This window comes from Arachis ipaensis, chromosome B5 (assembly GCF_059453495.1).
Source record: "Arachis ipaensis isolate K30076 ecotype BB chromosome B5, ASM5945349v1, whole genome shotgun sequence".
Taxonomy (NCBI): Eukaryota; Viridiplantae; Streptophyta; class Magnoliopsida; order Fabales; family Fabaceae; genus Arachis; species Arachis ipaensis.
This window is the reverse complement of record NC_142440.1, coordinates 15745131-15764540: the sequence shown is the minus strand read 5'-3', so window position 1 is coordinate 15764540 and position 19410 is coordinate 15745131. Positions and strand designations below refer to the sequence as shown.

At 34.7% G+C, this 19410-nt stretch overlaps 2 protein-coding genes across 2 annotated transcripts; one reads left to right on the top strand and one right to left on the bottom strand.

The window, feature by feature from the left end:
* Positions 1 to 7724: 7724 nt before the first annotated feature.
* Positions 7725 to 10044, top strand: LOC107643057 (large ribosomal subunit protein eL15z). Its single transcript, XM_016346600.3, has 4 exons — positions 7725 to 7818; positions 8676 to 8842; positions 9377 to 9574; positions 9670 to 10044. Exons 1-4 carry the CDS (start codon positions 7815 to 7817, stop codon positions 9913 to 9915), a joined length of 615 nt encoding a protein of 204 aa, XP_016202086.1. The 5' UTR covers positions 7725 to 7814; the 3' UTR covers positions 9916 to 10044.
* Positions 10045 to 10452: 408 nt separating this feature from the next.
* On the bottom strand, positions 10453 to 17765 carry MSH4 (MUTS-like protein 4). Its single transcript, XM_016346599.3, has 24 exons — positions 17550 to 17765; positions 16935 to 17138; positions 16650 to 16685; positions 16439 to 16551; positions 16122 to 16167; positions 15691 to 15737; positions 15046 to 15153; positions 14901 to 14976; positions 14498 to 14570; positions 14241 to 14386; positions 14037 to 14122; positions 13572 to 13711; positions 13297 to 13436; positions 13168 to 13218; positions 12845 to 12908; positions 12463 to 12606; positions 12315 to 12382; positions 12168 to 12226; positions 11575 to 11731; positions 11437 to 11489; positions 11270 to 11368; positions 11079 to 11193; positions 10887 to 11009; positions 10453 to 10688 (listed from the first exon to the last, which is right to left on the bottom strand). Exons 1-24 carry the CDS (start codon positions 17613 to 17615, stop codon positions 10524 to 10526), a joined length of 2379 nt encoding a protein of 792 aa, XP_016202085.1. The 5' UTR covers positions 17616 to 17765; the 3' UTR covers positions 10453 to 10523.
* Between the last annotated feature and the right edge of the window lie 1645 nt (positions 17766 to 19410).

Here is a 19410-nt window from a genome sequence, read left to right as displayed (position 1 = left end):
AGCTCTCTGAGAAAGAGCAGTGATAGGTTTGGAAAGAAAAGACTTGTAATGAGAGTGTAATCAAGTTTCATTTCATTTTTTTTTTTTGGAATTACGCACTTGCTAAGCCAAGTTTGCTATATATATATATATATACATGGCTAGTGACTATTAAAGCTCAATACTTATCAAGAAGGACACTAGTCACTAATTGAGAAAGACAGCAATACAAAGAAAGACAACAATGCAGTTTTACACACAACTCTTGTACACTATTACTCTCTATCCTTAATATCCCCCCTCAAACTGAGGTATGGGTTCTGAAATACTCTCAGTTTGCGCTTATACCTATTAAATAGGTGTTGTGACAGTGGTTTTGTTAAGCAATCTGCAATCTGATCAGAAGAGGGAATATGCACAATATAAAGAGATTTCTGGTTAACTAGGTCCCTTAGAAAATGCAGATCTAGCTCCAGATGCTTACATCTGCTATGAAGTATAGGATTTGCAGCAAGAAGACACGCACTCTGATTATCACAGTAGATAGTAGGCACCATGGTTTGAGGTATCCGAAGCTCTTGTAGAAGCTGTTGTATGGACATAATTTCTGTTTGAGCTGCACACATAGCCCTGTATTCTGCCTCTGTGCTACTTCTACTCACTTTAGTTTGTTTGCTGCTCTTCCAAGATATAGGGTTGTTCCCAAGATATACACAGAATCCAGAGATAGACTTTCTATCCTCCAAATTCCCTCCCCAATCTGCATCTGCAAACGAGAAAATTCGAAGATCAGCGGCTTTCTTGAACACAATCCCATGATCCAACGTACCTTGCAAGTATCTGAGGATCCTTTTTACACTTTTCCAATGTAGCAAAGTTGGACCATGCACAAATTGGGACACACGATTAACAGCAAATGTGATATCAGGCCTTGTCATAGTGAGATACTGCAGTGCACCCACTATAGACCTATATTGTGTTGGATTTTCAAACGGTTCTGAATCATTGGAGAAGAGTTTGACATCTGTAGCCATTGGTGTAGGTAATGGTTTAGAATTCTGCATTCCTGCCTTTAGAAGCAACTCTCTTGTGTATCTGGCCTGAGAGAGCATCATGTCACCATGAGGGAGATAAGTTGCCTCTAAGCCTAAGAAATAGTTAAACCTGCCAAGATCTTTCAGCGAAAAAATTCTGTTCAATTGAGATATCAATAGTTCAATTTCTTTTGAATTATTACCCGTTGCAATAATGTCATCTACATATACTAATAAATAGATTACATGTGACTGATTATGTTTGATGAACAATGAAATGTCTGATTTTGTATTCTTAAAACCAAATTGGAACAAGGTATCTTCTAATGTCTTGAACCAAGCTCTAGGAGCTTGTTTCAAGCCATAGATTGCTTTATTTAGTTTGCAAACTAAATGACTATTGGTACTAACATATCCTTGTGGTTGGGCCATAAAGACATTCTCTTCCAATCTGCCATTCAAAAAAGCATTATCAAAGTCAAATTGTCTTAATGGCCAACCTAAGGAAATTGCAATAGTTAGAATAACTCTCACTGTGGTTGGTCTAATAACTGGGGAATAGATTTGCTCGTAGTCTATCCCCTCCTTTTGATGAAAACCTTTACCTACCAACCTTGCTTTATACCTGAGTATCTCACCATTTTGATTCTTTTTGATAGCAAAGACCCATTTGCTTCCTATAATGGTTGAGTTTAGTGGTGGTTCAGTGAGAATCCAAGTCTGACATCGCTGTAATGCTTGTATCTCTGCATCCATTGCCTGTTTCCAATGTGGACAGTTAAGGGCTTGATTGACAGTAGTTGGGGTATGGTGTATAAGGTCAGTGGTTTGTGTGACAAATGCCTTAGGTTTACGGATGCCTGCCTTTGATCTGGTGATCATAGAATGAGTATTTAAAGGTGTAATGGGAGGTAAATTTGTCTCAGGGTCAGTGATAGAAATGGGTGTGGGATGGTGTGATGGAGTTTGAGTTGGTAAGGGTTGAGGGGCAGGCTGAGCAAGAGTAGTGGAAGGATTAGGTGATGCCAATGGAAGATAAGAAGTTGGAGAAGGTTGCTGTGTAGAGAGTGGAAGTGATGAAGGATGATCAATTACAAATTTTGTCAATTCTGCAGTATCTGCAACAGTCTCTATAGCAGATTGAATTGAGGAATCACAAAACATAGATTGATAAGGAAACAAATTCTCAATAAAAGTTACATGTCTTGCAAGATATATCTTACCATTCTTATTCATACATTTGTAACCTTTGTGGGTAGAATCATATCCAAGAAAGAGGCATAAATCAGACTTATAATCAAATTTATGTCTATTATAAGGTCTTAAATAAGGAAAACAAGCACATCCAAAAACTTTAAAGAAAGCAAAATCTGGTTTTTGATGGAATAAAATTTCATAAGGACTCTTATTGTCTAAAACTTGTGTAGGCAATCTATTTATGATATAGACAGAGGTTACAAATGCATCTTCCCAAAATTGGAAGGGAAGAGATGCAGAAGCAAGAAGGGACAGTCCCATTTCTGTGATATGTCTGTGCTTCCTTTCCACACTTCCTTGTTGGTGATGTGTGTAGGGACACGACTGTCTATGATGAATGCCCTGAGTGTTAAGAAAATCAACAAATGCTGTGGATAAAAATTCACCTCCTTTATCAGTTTGTAAAGCCTTAATCTGATGTCCTGTCTGTTTTTCCAAAAGTCTTTTATAGTTTTGAAAAGCTAGTAAAGATTGAGATTTATTTTCAAGCAAGAAGATAACTGTAAATTTAGAAAAACCATCAACAAAGCATGCATAGTATCTAAATCCATTTCTGGAATTAACCGGGGCAGGTCCCCAAAGATCAGCAAAAACACATTCTAATGGTTGATGATATGTAGTTTGAGTTTCATTAAAGTGAAGTCTATGCATTTTAGCCAATGGACAAATTTCACACATATATTGTAAAGATGATCCAGAATTAGAGATAGGAATAGAACACTGATTCATTACTATATGAACTGTTTTCATTGCACAGTGGCCAAGTCTTTTATGCCACAAGATTGTATTATTACTATTCTGATTACAAGAACTGTTAAAAGCACAAAAATTAGGAGGATTGGTTTCTTGATTGCTAATCCTATCTGAATTACATTGTATTGAAATAGAAGGATGATTATTACTAAAAGGTTTATGAGAATAGGTAGAGTTGTAAGACAAAGCAGATTTCTCAGAAGCATGCCTAGGAACTCTGAGATTGTGAAAGGAATAGATCCCATTCCTAGCTATGCCCTGTAGGAGAAATTCCCTGGTAGCCTGATCACGAATAAAGCAGAAATCAGGCCAGAATTCAAAAAAGACACCATTATCAGCTGCAAACCTAGAAACGCTAAGCAGATTTTGGGAAATTTGGGGTACATGGAGTAAATTTTGTAATCGAAAAGTTACATTAGCATATGGATCATGCAAAATTGAAGAACCATAGTTTTGAATGGCAATACCTGACCCATTACCTACATACACTTGATCGGAGTCATTGTTGCTCACAGTGGAAGTTAGCAAATTGGATGGATCGGGGGTCAAGTGATGGCTCGCACCAGAATCTGCAAGCCAGGCAGCATCACTTATGGAGGAGGAAGAGCCTGTGAGATATGCAGTTGGTTGATGGAAACTGGAAGGGGGTGGTGGAGGTTGAGCATTAAGGTAGGGAGACTGAGAAGATGAGTTAGGGTTTCCAGAATTAGGGTTGAAAGACTGATCAAACCTATGATAGCAGTTCCATACCACATGACCCATCCTTCCACATAGTTGACACTGCATTCTTGTGTTATTGTTGTTGTATCCAAATCTGCCTCCTCCTCTATTATTTCTGCCTCCACGTCCTCTTCTAAAAGGATTACCTCTGTTGGGATCGAAATTTGGAGAAGGGTTCTGCACATAATGGGCTATAGGCATACCAGAGGTTGGTTTCTTGAAGCGTTCAAGCATTTCTTCATGGGAAAGCAAAAATGCTTCAGCCTCTACAATCCTAAAAGATCCTCTCTTTGCTGTTACGGAAGAAATATACACTGTATATTCTTCAGAAAGACCCTCAATAATAGCCTGAAGATGATCATCTTCTGGCACTTCATATCCCACAGCAAATAGAGCATCAACAATTCTTCTAATTTTGGACAAGTAATCAGCAGCGGAACCTGTTTTCTTGCACAATCTCAATTGACTCTTGAGACTTTGAACACGAGCAGAAGAGGCTGCCTGAAAGTAATCATCAATCTTTGCCCATACTTCAGAAAATCTTGAGAGGTGAATCACTTTGTTCTTGAAGCAATTAGTCATGGAAGCAACGAGCCACGTTGTGAGGGTTCTATCTCTCTGGCGCTAGGTTTTGTATTCTTCAGATTCTGTTCTTGTTTTCTTGGTAGCATCAGTTGTAAACTGCTCAGGGATCTTGGAGGGATCGAGATGACTTTCAAGACCAAGACTCTCAATAGTGAGAATTGCAAGGTACCTCCATGTAGAATAGTTATTTTCATTTAGTTTTTCAGCAATTGGGGAGAAGGTCTTCTTTGTTGAATCAGAAAGGATGATTTCCATTGTAGAGCTGAAACTAAGCAATAGGCTCTTGATACCATAAAAGATTCAGAGAAAGAGAAAAAAAAAGAACATAGTAAGCTCAGCTCTCTGAAAAAGAGCAGTGATAGGTTTGGAAAGAAAAGACTTGTAATGAGAGTGTAATCAAGTTTCATTTCATTTTTTTTTTTGGAATTACGCACTTGCTAAGCCAAGTTTGCTATATATATATATATATATATATATATACATGGCTAGTGACTATTAAAGCTCAATACTTATCAAGAAGGACACTAGTCACTAATTGAGAAAGACAGCAATACAAAGAAAGACAACAATGCAGTTTTACACACAACTCTTGTACACTATTACTCTCTATCCTTAATAATAATAAGATGCATTCCAGCACAGTGGTAAATTTTTCACATATTACAAACTTAACACTTGGCAGCGCTGGAGCATATGGAACACGGTAGACCTCCAGAGAGTTGGAGCATCCTAAATTCGTCTTCAACTCATTGAATCACGACATATCCTCTTCCTATAGGCTAGTCTCACTCTTAGCCACCACTTCCCATACCACCATAGAACTTCCCTAATTATTATCATAGTGTTTACCCTCTTATTTTCACCTCTTTTGCTTGCTCTTCCCAACATATTTCAGATATCACAATTTTTTTCTATTTATTTTCTCATTTTATCTAATTATCTACTCTATTTTTTATCTGTTTTTCAAATTTTGTCTCTCAGCTCATAATTTTTAAAATTATAAATTTACCAGGATCATTTTTTCACGTTATTCATTCATCTTTATATAACTCCATCATTCCCATCATTTATTTTAATCCCAATACAGATACCGTGGTGATCGATGAGGTGGCGACCGCTATAATTGTGGGAGAGGTTATCGTTGAGGTCATAGACTCAGTGGTAGTGGTGAGTTCGTGGTGGTGAACATGGAAGAGGAAGGGGTGGAAGAAGATCGGAAGAAAAAATTGAGCGACGACCACAAAGAATACATGCAGCGAGATTAAACTAGAGAGCACCGTCGCAATAACAAAAAGAGAGTGATGAGATCTAATCGACAGAATAAATTTGTACAATTATTCATTTTTTTGTTTTAATTAATTAATTAGATTAATTATGTGTATGATTATTATTAGAGATAACTACTAAATTAGTATTTGAAAGATTTAGACATTGAAAAAAAAATCCTAAACAATGTTAACTTTAAAATAATACTTAAAAGATTTTAAAATTTGACAAAAGTAACCATACGTCAATTTCTCCTGTTTCTATTAGCGAAAAACACTATGGTAACAAATGGTAAAGGTGAGACTGAGATATCAGATAATCCTAAAAAAATGACAATTCTTAACTTTACGAGAGAAAAGAACTTCATTAAAATCGCCGAGGACAATCCAAAGTCTTTGAAAAGACGAAGACTAGGTAATCCCAAAGAAGACTTTTAGTATTATGCTGAGGATTACTATAAATACCACTACATCTCCAAACTATATTTTCAAGCTGAAATTTGATTGTGACACTTTGATTGCAAGCATCAACCAATTTGTAGCAAGTGTCTTGCATTGAATAAAGGAATCAGATATCACCCTTATGTCCGATTGCCTCTTCTATACTTAGAAGATAGTTATTGAGTCTTTTCCAGAACAGTTTTAAATGTTGAAAGGGAGAATGAATTTCAATCACAATAAAAAAAATAGGTCTAAATTTTTTAACAAATTTCTTACAATTCACTAGAATTAACTTGTTAGAACCACTTCTAATATTCTAAACTAAGATATTTAAACTATTCATTAAATAAAATTGAAAAGAAAATATCAAGATAAAGGTAAAATTAATTTGCACAACCAACTTTAATAAAAAAACTTGTCTCCTGGAATGGAACAAAACCTCCATGCACCACTGCCTTCTGCTTTATGTTCCGAGCCACGATCGACGAGATCAGCGGTGGCATAGTGCTCTTCGTATCTCTTTGCACCCCTCTTTTTCAGACGTTGATGCAACACCAAACTCTCAGACTCCATTCACAGGAACCAGTGGCGACGCTACTCCCTTTTATAGCTGAATTACGGCTGGATCTCAAGGACCGGAGCATCTCCCGCCGCACCTCCAACCGACGAGTTCTGCAAAGATATCAGACGCGGACGTTTCCTGATGGAGGGCCTTTCTCGTCCCTGCTTTCACGAGGATGATGATATGTTGATTTATGTATATTGTAACCAAGTTCTTACATGTTCAAAATTTTATTGAATCTTTCCTCACATGGCAAAAGTTGCTTTTGTTCAAAAGGGCAAGGTTAATTACTTATTTTGTAAGACATGTATTTTTCTAAAATACAATTTTCAGACACAAACTTCACTGCTAAGGTTAATTAAGTAAGTACATGAATATAAATATGGTTTAAAGAGAAGCAATCAAATATTATTATAATGAAGCATAAGTTCTTTCATGTTGTTTATATGGCAAGTTATCATAAACCATCTTATTATTAAGGTGGCTTTTTTTATTTTTGTGTATAGCATGTGTTCATTCACTAGTGAAATTCTAAAATAAAGAAAATGAAAAAGAGTAATAAGTGTTTGTTTAGGTGTTATTATTTTGATAAAAAAAGATCTTTTTTTAATGAAAAAATAATTTTTTTATTTTTTAGCGTGTTTGACAAATTTATAGTAGTAAAAGCAAAAACACTAAAAAAATAAAAAAAAAACTTTTTTTTGAGAAGCTGTAATTTACATTTTTTTTAAAGATATTTTTTTCTTAAAATAAAGATGTTTTTATGTAATAAATAAATAAAAAATATTTTTATATTATTATATCTAAATATAATTAATAAATAAAAAAATCTTTTTGCATGACATACCAAACATAAAATTACTTTTATTTTTTTATAAGATTTTTAAAAACAAAATAACTAAATTTTTTTTTTTTAAAAAACTCACCTGAACACACCCTAAATTACTCATTTTCTTGGACCGAAAGACCCATTTTGGAAGTAAAATCTCGTTACATTTGCGCGAGTAAGAAATAAACTAAGGACAATACAATTGGGCCTCACAAACAAAGAACAAGGCTCGATTGGGTCAACATAGTTTGGCCCATTTAAGGAGATGATCCAAATTTCATGGGCTTTAGGGGGAGAGGCGCGTCTATAAAAGTTTGGAGTAGTGCAGAAACCCTAGTTCCGAGTTGGAGTAGCTGAGCTTGAACCCTTCCAACGAAGGAGACTGCGCGATGGGTACACTTTCCACACACTCTTATCTCCATTGCTATTCCCTTTCAGATCTCGTTTTGTTTCGCCATTTTGTTCCATTTTATATTTGCCATCGTGTTTCAATGCGAAATTGTTCTGTCTTCTCACTCTCTTTCTCGTAGATTTTGTTTTCATTGTATGTTTTTGTGTTTCCGCGAAAATATGAGCTTGAATGGATGTTATGTTAGTTAACGTAGCTTTATTGTTTCGTTGTAGTTTAACACGTAGCTTCGAAAGCAAATCAAAGCATTCTCTCCCTGCTACGATGAACTATTTGGTTTTGTTTTTTATTTTGATGCTTGTTCAGTCCACGGTTATGGTTTTTCTGTCTGCGTTAAGTTCATTTTATATTTTTTGTTATGAAATGATATTGGCTTCTGTTTTATTCTTCCTTTGCAACATATTTATGATTTGATGGTTGAAATGATTACTTCGTAGGATATCTTTCTTGCGTTGCTAGTTTTGTTGGATTTGAGAACCTAGTAACTTCTACTTTGTAATTTTTTTAAATTTAATTTTCGGATCTAACTAAAAGTAAACAGCCGAAGTTGATTTTAGAATGAGGTTGAGGATATTGTTAAATAACATGCCAAAGTATTTCATACTGGATTTCAGTACTCGTCTTTTATCTAACCTTAGGGAATCACCAAATTATTGTCATATACAGGATTCTGCAGCTTATAGGTAGCACATAATCTCAAAATCTCAAATATAATGGAATGGTTAATTAAGCATGCATCATTTGATCTATTTTAGACATTGTTTTATATTTCCATTCTTTGATATGATTTGGTATATTGTTTAAATGTGTAACATTAAATTACTGTTATTATTGTCAATAGGTGCCTACAAGTATGTCTCTGAGCTATGGCGCAAGAAGCAGTCAGATGTCATGAGGTTCCTTCAGCGTGTAAGGTGCTGGGAATATCGTCAGCAACCTTCCATTGTTCGTGTGACAAGACCTACACGCCCTGACAAGGCCCGTCGCCTAGGTTATAAGGCTAAGCAGGTAACAGACTTATCAATGAATTGATTGATATGCCTTGTTGGTTTATTCACCTTGCTTTGTGAGACATCTATGTGTACCCCATGGTAAACATTTGTGAGCTGCTTTTTGAGACATTATTGCTAAATTCTAAATTAGAATGGATTATTGAGTGGATTTATATGAACATAGTTGTAATGGTGCTGATATGCACCGTCACAATGCAAATGTTTATTCTCTTTAAAGAGTTTTTTATATATACAATTTTTGAGTACTTCCTGACACCAGTGATATTAAATTACAGTGACTCCGTCAAATTGAATTGCAAATTGTCCTGTTGGTTCAATTATGTCTCTCTTAATTCAACACATTCTTTTCACTGGATTCATTTTGTGTTCTTATGTTTACCTTTACATTGATGTTATGCTATTATTCGATGCTATGATTAAATTGCCATAACATTCAACTGGCTTTGTGTAAAATGTATTGTGTCTGTCCCTGTATTGTTGCTGTGCCTTCCCGTGTTTGTTGTGGTCTGTTAATTTTTTTAAAATGTAGGGCTATGTTGTTTACCGTGTTCGTGTAAGGAGGGGTGGCCGCAAGAGACCAGTTCCCAAAGGTATTGTTTATGGTAAGCCAACAAACCAGGGTGTTACCCAACTGAAATTCCAGAGGAGCAAGAGGTCTGTTGCTGAGGAGCGAGCTGGAAGGAAGTTGGGTGGCCTTAGGGTCCTCAATTCTTATTGGGTGAATGAGGTTTGTTATTTCACACATCTATAAATTGAAACTTCTTTTATAATTATATCCGTGATGATTATCCGATTCCTCACCGTTATTATTTCTCTTTTCAGGACTCAACCTACAAGTACTTTGAGATAATTATGGTAGATGTTGCCCATGCTGCCATCAGAAACGATCCAAGAATCAATTGGCTGTGCAATCCAGTGCACAAACACAGGGAATTGCGTGGACTTACTTCAGCTGGCAAAAGCAACAGAGGTCTACGTGGCAAGGGACATCTTTATCACAAAAATCGTCCATCCCGCAGGGCAACCTGGAAGAGAAACAACACCCTTTCCCTTCGTCGTTATCGTTGATTTATTCTATGCAGTTATCTCTTATTTCATTATCTGAATACCATTTTGAGGACATGGAATTTGATGTTTTGACTTCCAAGTCGTTGAGTTTTGAACGCCTGAATCAAATACTTTTCTATAATTTGTCAAGTTTTGAAGCTTCTCTTTTTTGTTGGGATGAATTATATTGTCATACGACATCGAGTTCCTTTAAATATAACTGCCGTACCGATATAATCCTATAACGTAATTCGTCGTTTAAATGCGGTTTTCCACGGCTTAAAACAAAGAATTTTTGTACATCGATCTTCTTCTCTTTGATATTTGGATGTTTTAGCCTTTTAATAACTGCCGTACCGATATAATCCTATAACGTAATTCATCGTCTAAATGCGGTTTTCCACGGCTTAAAACAAAGAATTTTTGTACATCGATCTTCTCCTCTTTGATATTTTAGGTAAACTTAATAATCTTACATTCAAATAACTTCTAATTAGATCCATTTTTACTGTATAGCAAAGTCCAAATTTGTCCGAGGAATCCAAATCACACTGGATGTGATCATGGGTAACAAAAACATTGGATAATGAATATTCACACGCGAATAGATTGAATAAACCAAGTAAACTCTAAAGTTTGTCCTCGAGGTAGCATTCTTTAAGATTCGACAACGCCTGGCGAATCATCTCCTCATCTTGATTGGAATATTTGAGGCATATTAGGCGCTGTGCAACCAGGTAAGCCTTCTGTACTGAATGATGCTGCAAGCAATTTAGTTCCATCCTCGTCACTTCCTAAAGGAAAAAGCAAGTCAATACATAATGCTATAACTGATTTCACAATTGCTCTTTGCTCTTCAAATAAACATGCTTCCTAATGTGCTTTTGACTATTTATTTATGCAAGCACGTCTGTATAAAACTGCTCAAAAATACACTAACTATTTAAAACCCTTTTAAATTAAAATTCTACAAAATGTGTGGTTATATTTACCTTTTCTATAATCTTGGAGGTGATCATTCTGGCTGTCTCAATAACCGAACTTGGTAGTCCTGCCACTTCTGCTAAGAGAAGACCATAGTGTGGGACATGTCTTGGTCCTTCCTTAAGGTTAAACTACATAAAGTGGAATTTCAGTTTGGAAATAAACATTTCAAAGCACGAAAAGATTCTTAGAGGCAGCACCTTGAAATCTAAATGGTTGTTTCTCAAGTCAACATGAAAGTGAAGAATTTTCACGTTTGGATAAATCGTTGCCAATTCTGATATATTCTCCATATGAGTCGCAAATATGGTATACCTGAAGGAGTGAAAGGTAAAGCTTCAACCAAATTTCTCCATTAGTGGAAAATATTGAAAATCAAGAAACAAATTACGCTTTGAGTGACAAAAGATGCTCGCAGCAACTCCATGCAATTGCAAATCCATCAGTGGACGAAGTGGCCCTCCCAAGTTCATCCATAACAATCAGACTTCTGCATCCAACAGAATGTTTAGTAAGAATTTGCAATCTGTGCCTAATGTGACAAAAAAGGTGCATTACCTTTGTGAGACATTCTGCATTATGAAAGACGTCTCCTTCATCTCTGTCATAAACTACACACATCTTTACATATAATTCTGTATGAACATTGTTAAGATATAAGTTCAATACTCTCATAGCAGGTGCCTAAAACTGTACCGTGCTAGAGTTTGATTCAAGATTATCAACTGCTCCCATCCTTGTAAACATTCGATCAACTACCCTTAGAGTTGAGAACCGAGCAGGCACGTAACATCCAACTTGAGCAAGAATAACTATGAGACACACTTGTTGAAGGTACGTACTCTTTCCACTCCTGGGGGCAAAGAGTACACAAAATAAATCTCAGAACTTGATATTCTTCATGCAAACACATACCCACAAAAGAAGTAAACTTTGCAAAGTTCACCAATATTTCACCTTTAAAGTGTAGGTAAGGAACAGAATAATTTAAAGAACTCATGCCACACATTGATAGAAGGAAAAGGACCAGACTTGTTGCCAGAAAAGTCAATTAGTCAACTTTCATACTTCATCCAATTTTTCAAACGGATAAACTCATGAGGTATTTCTAAATAAAATCATTTTGCACCATGAGTGCTTCCTTTGCCCATTAATGCGTTTGGGAGATTTAGGGTCTGTTTACAAGGTTCCTTATTTCAACCAAAATCATTCAATAATTTTCTGCCAGTTAAATGCACTTGTAATTTTAATATAACTGAATTTTAAATTCTTAGAAGAAATTTTCTTACATGTTGGGGCCTGTCACTATCGCCATATTTGAGGCTTCAGAAAGAAATATGTTATTGGCCTACGAAGCAGAAAGGTAATTTACTCATAAGTTAGAAGAGAAATTCTTCTACAAGAAAGAAAGGAACATAGGAAATATCATTACATACAACGAAGTCATTGTGTATGTTCTCTAGAATTGGGTGCCTACCAGAATCAATTGCCATTGGTCCATTCTCTAGAAAACAAAAGAAAACATCAATCAAGAATTTTATTGATCCAGATACAAAAATGTTACGAAATACCAAAATTTCTTACCAGTAAATTCTGGTCTTGTATATCGGTCAACAGGCTTAGTGGATATCATATGAGCAAAGGAATTCACAATCATATCCAGCAAGCACAAGACCTCAGCAAGCAGTGTCAACGCAGAGACATTCTCCCGGATGAAATCCATTAGTTCTGTGATTTCTTTTCCATTAGAATATATACATTATGACAGAAGAAATGCAATACTTGAAATATGAGATATTGTAAGCCCAAGGAACTAAATGACCTTTACAGTAGTTTCCTTTCTTAACACATGCCAGATTAGAAAGGTGTCTAATTTATGCACTATTAGTAGTTGATAAAGAATAAATATGCCAAGACCTATGAAAGTCTGCATTAGCTAGTTCCCTCAGTAAGTAGAAAGTACTACCTTCAAGGCAAATCTCTGTTCTGGTATAGCATTCTGCTGCTGCAGATTTATTCCTAGCATTCAACTGCAAATTTAACCACAATGAATGAAACATAATCGTTTCATGAGCCAAGACAAGCTTCTAAGGAAGGCAACATCTTAGTGTTGTAGTTTCACATAAAATCTGCAATATTTGATATGTTAACACATTTGTAGGACGCAAACCAAAACAAAAATGTTGTATAATAAGAACAGTTTTAGGCTTTGTATATAAATGGGTCTTTTTATCAGTTTGCTGTTATTGTAAGTGTAATACAAGTCAAATGTTCAAGCTAGTTACTCACAGATGCTAGTTCCAAAGTTGAGCAATGAATGTTGTTCCCATGTTTTACGACCTAATACAGCCGGCAGAAACTAGGTTTAGGAAACAAAGATTAAATAAAAGGATAACATACCAAAAAGAAATCTCTAACCTGAATAAACTTGTTTGGAAGTTTTCCTTGAATGTTCTTCTGTGGTATAACAAAGTGGAATCCCTGCCTGTTTTTATAGGAAAGCTTTAAATTCGGCAACTTGAAATCCTCTCGATACTTGTTTGCAAGATTGTGGATAGCTATGAATATAACACCAAGTGCTTTAGTTAAGTCTCATATGGTAAATGGTAATGCTTCATTTAAAGAATGATTACACCCATGCACAAGAAAGATATTGGAGGCATGGAGATCACACCCAAGGCAGATTTATAAACCTTCACTGGTGTCACAGAATGATCTTCGTGAAATATCCAAGAGACCATCAATCCCAGCCTTAACAGCGAAGCATTGCTGAGTGCAAGCAACAAAAGGAACACGGGCATGTAGCACATCTTCATCAATAACCTCCCCTATCCTGAGGTAAAAAAAAAATCCCGAGTTAACAAGTTGTTGGCTGATGGAACGTGTTTACAATATATAGAGGCTTTTTTTTTTTTTCTTTTTTTTTTTTTTTTCAGTATGTTCAACATATTTTACATTACCAATAGCATATGGCGCACTGTTACTGGGTACAAACAGTGCATTAAGTTGTATTACTCAGGAGCTATTTTACGGATGAAGCAAATATAGGTTGATATATAATTTGGTATTCCCTCTGCTTGAATGAATTTTCATACTAGGAAGATATAAGTTATAACTACTGCATATACTCATAGTCAGAAGGAAACTCTAGCATATACCTTGTTTTAATATGATCATATTTCTCGTTTCCACAAACTGACTTGTAGATATTTGAAAGAAGTAAACTTTCCATATCCTTAAGCACCTGTTGTATTTTGGAGAAGAAAGGATCAAATCATCTATAAGCTCCCTTTTTCAGCCTAAATTGCTTACTGCCAGAATATTTATTCTAGTTTGTGATTTTGTGTATGAGATAGAGGTACCTTTGATAGTAGAGGAAGGGCATCCAAAGTAGTTTTAAGGAGAATAACACTCGATACTAGCACTTGACTCTTTTTAGCATGGTCAACTGACAAAGCCTCGTTTGTAACTTTCTTTGGCTTAAAGCAGAAATGGCATAATACCCTATCTGAATTAAGAGAACCATACAGCGCTGTTATTACAGAGATGTATAAAACTTATAAAACACAAATCATTCATCAGTTTGTTGCTCATGATCAACTCATCCTACAATACTTACCAGTCTCTTTTGGAAATTTACGCAAAACCTGACAGAGACCAAAAAATAGTTGTTCTTTGCTCATCAATTCATCCTACAATGCAATATTAGAAGACATGATATAAATATTATAGGAATACTGTTAAATCTCTGTAAGGTTGTTCCCAAACTTAAAAAAAAATCAGCATGCAATTATGAGTGGTGAAGTAGTTTAAGTAACTAAGTTTCAGGCTAGAGCACCGGCAATTAAGAATATCATTGGAACTGAAATTTATAACAAGGTGAGCTTTGAAGGAGGCAGCAATAATACGGTTTAAAGTAAAAAATAACAAGGCAAATTGAATGTAGGGAAACAAGAAATTTAACTCATGGAGCATTAGCAAAGTTCAAAACAGAAGCTTGAATCAACGTGATAAACACTAACCAGGCAATCAAGACGAGCATTGATTGTTTCAATGTCTTTTAGTGGCTGCAACAGATTGGCACGGAGGAGCCTAGTCCTGGAGGTACAAATACAATGTCAAACTGGATCTTCTGCATCAGGAAACTAGTGTTGATCCACCACATACCCTCCAATAGTTTTAGTTGTCTTTAGCATGTGAAACAAACTTCTCTTCTTGTTGCTAGTTCCCAATAAGGCAGAGTGAAATGGTTCAATAATTTCCAAATTTTGAACACTGCCATTGTATTTTGACCACAGAATCCGTTAGCATAAAACAGATGCCGTATGAATATTTTGTTACTGAAAGAATATCTTACAAAAAAATGTATCCTGTTTTTTAATCCAAAGGGGGCAAACAGTCCTATCCGTTAACACACAGTAGTCAAAAGTGATTTCATGGCATATTTATAGATCAAAATATGATTTAATAATTTCCTTTCAGGAGCACGATACATTTGTTGTTCAATTTAACATATAGGAATCGGTTCCTGTTGATAATTGAGTGTTTCCTACAGTATCACAAAATCCCAAAATAGTTATCACTTTCAAATCACAACTAATAATCGAAATATGCTCCACAAAATGTAAAAGAGTTTCAGTGAAATAAAAGCAACAATAAATGAATAAACTGAACAAAGGAAAAGTGAAAAACTGCATCGGTCTTTAACAAGAAATGAGCCTTGAGTCGGTTTTGACTTATAGTACATGTAAAAAAACAATAGAGAAGTATCTCCCAGTAAGAAGCAGTTATCCCCTCAGAAAAAGTAGGTACCTGGTTGCATCAATATTCATGTGATCAAACGATCCATTAAAGGTGACCTGAGATAGTGAAATGCATTGAAGAGCAAAAATAAGCAGTATTCATCCCACAAGAATTAGGTGCAGATTAAATCAATATAAAAATTAAATACGGGAGTTCTCTGGTTAAAGAATTAGATTTTTGACATTGATCACTGGCCTAAAGAACATTAACAACCCAATGAATGGCAATAATCAGACGTTTATAATGTTTAGATTTGCAGCAGACTTCAAGTGTGTAAAGAGTTGAAGTTCAAACTATGAAGTTGTATAGGTAAGTGACCTATACAATTTTTTTTTCAAGATTCAGGGAATGCCAGTGATAAGATAAACAATACTGACTTCAAATTAATTGAAACAGGAAAGAATAAATGAGGGAACAACAATGCGAAATAGAACACATACTGATAACGAGTGATTTGTAATAACGACCCCTTTTTCTGCTTCCATCCTGTGCATGTACAGTCGAAATTTAATTGCAGGCAATCAAACACTAGGAAAATGAGGATCAATACTTACATAAACATATGGATGTTAGTGTTCATAACCTTTCAAGAAAAGAAAATCTAATAAGAAAGATGACTAGTGCAGTAGAACTAAGAAAGCATTATACACGAAAAACTCAAGCTTCAATATCAAGGAAAACAATTTTTAATATTCAGGTTTTAGACATCACTAACGAGGGATCACCAAGATTTATATTGACTGAGTATTGGGAATACCACTTAATAGTGGCAGCCGCCGCCGCCAAGCATAGATAATACTGCTTGTAATACGTGTCCAGACCAAGTGCTGAAGGCTCCTTAGTAGCTAGGTTCTTTACTAAGATAGCACCCTATAAAATAAAGGTTCAGTAGCATTTACCAGAAAAAAGTTGTTACAACAACCTAAATCTTGAAGTAAACTGAAGAGCTAAAAAGCATGTGTGGAAACCTTTGTGTCATCGAAACAACCGCGGGCCGAAACTACCTGCACATAAAAGAACTCATCATAAAATAAACATTGTACTACAAAGATGTCAACAATATTGTTTTGCATCCAAAGCACAACAATGGGAGAAGGATGTAGTGAGAGAGGGAAAAAGATTGCAATGAGCTACAAGACTATGGAAAAACTATCACTACAAAAGCTAGCTAATATGATAGGAGAGTCCAAAGCCTTATAAAACTCTTTTTTCTCTTTTTCAGGTATTAGTCCCTCAAGACTTATAGATATTACCTTCTTGACTGATGCATAAAATCTATCAACCAATTCTGTAACTGCAGCTGCGGAATTGGATGCTAACTTGTTTGGAGGAATAATGATCACAATGGGATCATAGAAATGAAGCAACGTCTTTGTGTTTTGATATGAACTGCTAGTTTCAATATATTGAGATAGATGCAAGGAAGCGGACCTTAAATCAAGAGCAGCTAGTCCAACCTGTTCCAGTTAGGCAATATAAATCTCATTTACTGATGAATAGAAAATTAAGCAAAAGTAGAATATATTCATTTAAGACGAATTATAGCCCAAATAACACAAACTGTATGCTAAAACAACTATACTACTGCACTTCGTTGACATTGCTAACTGAGAATCAAATTTACATTTGTCTTTCTAACTATTCCTTTATTGAGATTCCTACTGGCGCGCAGATCTAGAATGTAGATTAATGAATAAAGACTAGTTAAACATGGAGCTTATATACCCTTCGGATAATCAACCACTACAAACATAGAAATTTCAAAACCAAACAATAATCAATAGGGAGAAAGGAATATACGGATTAGAAAAGTTGGAGCAAAAATAAAACACGAAAAGAAAGTTTGAGAGAGAATCGAAGATCGTAACCTCTTTGGCTCTATTTTCGATGATCCCGATGACGAAGCTGGAACCCTCTCCAATGGCGTCTTCCATTGCGTGGCAAATTCTGTTGTACGCCTTGCCAAATGATACTAATAGTAGCGTCGATGATGCACACGTTCCATGAGCTGAAGATGTAGCGAGTTCCCGCTGGGACGTTTTAAATCCCTCAAGCCGCTTACCAGATATCTCTTTTTTAAAAAAGAAAAGAAAATAAATAAAAATAACAAACCAACTGAATACTCAAGTACTACAACCCTTGCATGGGTTTTTGCTGCAGTTTTGGAATCCCTGGAAACTCTGCATTGTTCAAGAACCCTGTGGAATACCTGTGATCTGAAACAAGCTAAAAGCTTGAAATGAACGATTTTTACATTAAAAAAACGTACTGGTGATGACGATGGAAACCAAAAAATTCAGATACCGTAGAGCGAATTCAAAAAAGTAACCGCTTTTTTGAACAAAGAGAAAAAGATATAACAATTTAAAAAAGAAGTTACACTATGTGTTTTATTTTGGATAAACTATCAAAAATATAATTAAATAATTTTATTATTGACAAAAATATATTTAAATTTTATTATCAATAAAAATATTTAAAAATAATTTTAAACAATGATAAAAATATTTAATATTAAAAAAATAAGTTATTTTTATAGTTAAAATTTAATGATTTATTGTAAACATAATTAAAAAAATAAGTTATTTTTATAGTTAAAATTTAATGGTTTTTTTGTAAGTATATATATTTTTTTGTAAAAAATATATAACTAACAAAAAATTACCAAATTTTAAGAATTAAAATATTTTATTTTTTTAATATTATTTGTAAAAAATTGCATAAAATTTAATTATTAAATTTTTTAAAAAAAATACATATTTAATATTAGATATTTTTGTCAAATTTTAAAGTTATTTAAAAATATTTTTGTCAATAAAAAAATTCAAGGGTATTAATTTTGGTAATTTATCCATTTTATTGTTTTACAAATTTAGAATATAAATTTATTACAAAATATTATAATTAATAAATTAAATTTAAAGAATGATTAATTGATAATTATTAAAAGATAAATAACATTTTTTATAATAAAATAATAATATCACGTGTGAGTGTGTGTTTTTTTTTGTTATTGCTTTTTAATAAAAAAAAAAGCATTATTATAATGGTATTTACTTTATGTTTTATTAAAATATCCTCTAAAATCCTTTTTTTTTCTCCTTCTAAAATTCCTTCCGTATAACTATAAGGGCTGATTTTTTTTAATATGATTTAGTGTTGTGAGTAATGCTTCATTATGATCATTTGGGAAAAATTATACGGTTATGACGGCGTTATTTTAAGAAATTAGGGGGGAAAAAATCGGTGGGACCGATTTCAAGGAGAGAGAAGAGGGAACACAAATCGGTCCCACTTGTGGAAGAGAGATGAAGAACACAAATCGGTCCCACCGATTTGTGTAAGATGGAGATACCAAATCGGACCCACCGATTTGTAGGAGTCCTATTTTATAACATAGTAATCGGTCCCACCGATTTCGGGCGTGAAAAATATTTTTTTTAATACGACAGTGCACCAATCGGAGCGAGCGATTTGTGTGGAACGCGGTCGGTGGGTCCGATTTGCCGTAACTGCTTAAATAAAATGAAGAAAACATCATAGAAGCTTCATTTCTTCGTCTCTGGTCTCCGTCTAAGCTGATGTTCTTCCTCCTCTCCTTTTATTCTTCTCCGTCATTCTTGCAGAAAAAATTTAAATGAGTGTGAAAATAGGCAAGTATGTATACTGATATGGATGATAGAGTTGTGTTGAAGATTTATTGTTATGGGCAGATTTTGTTGCAAACAT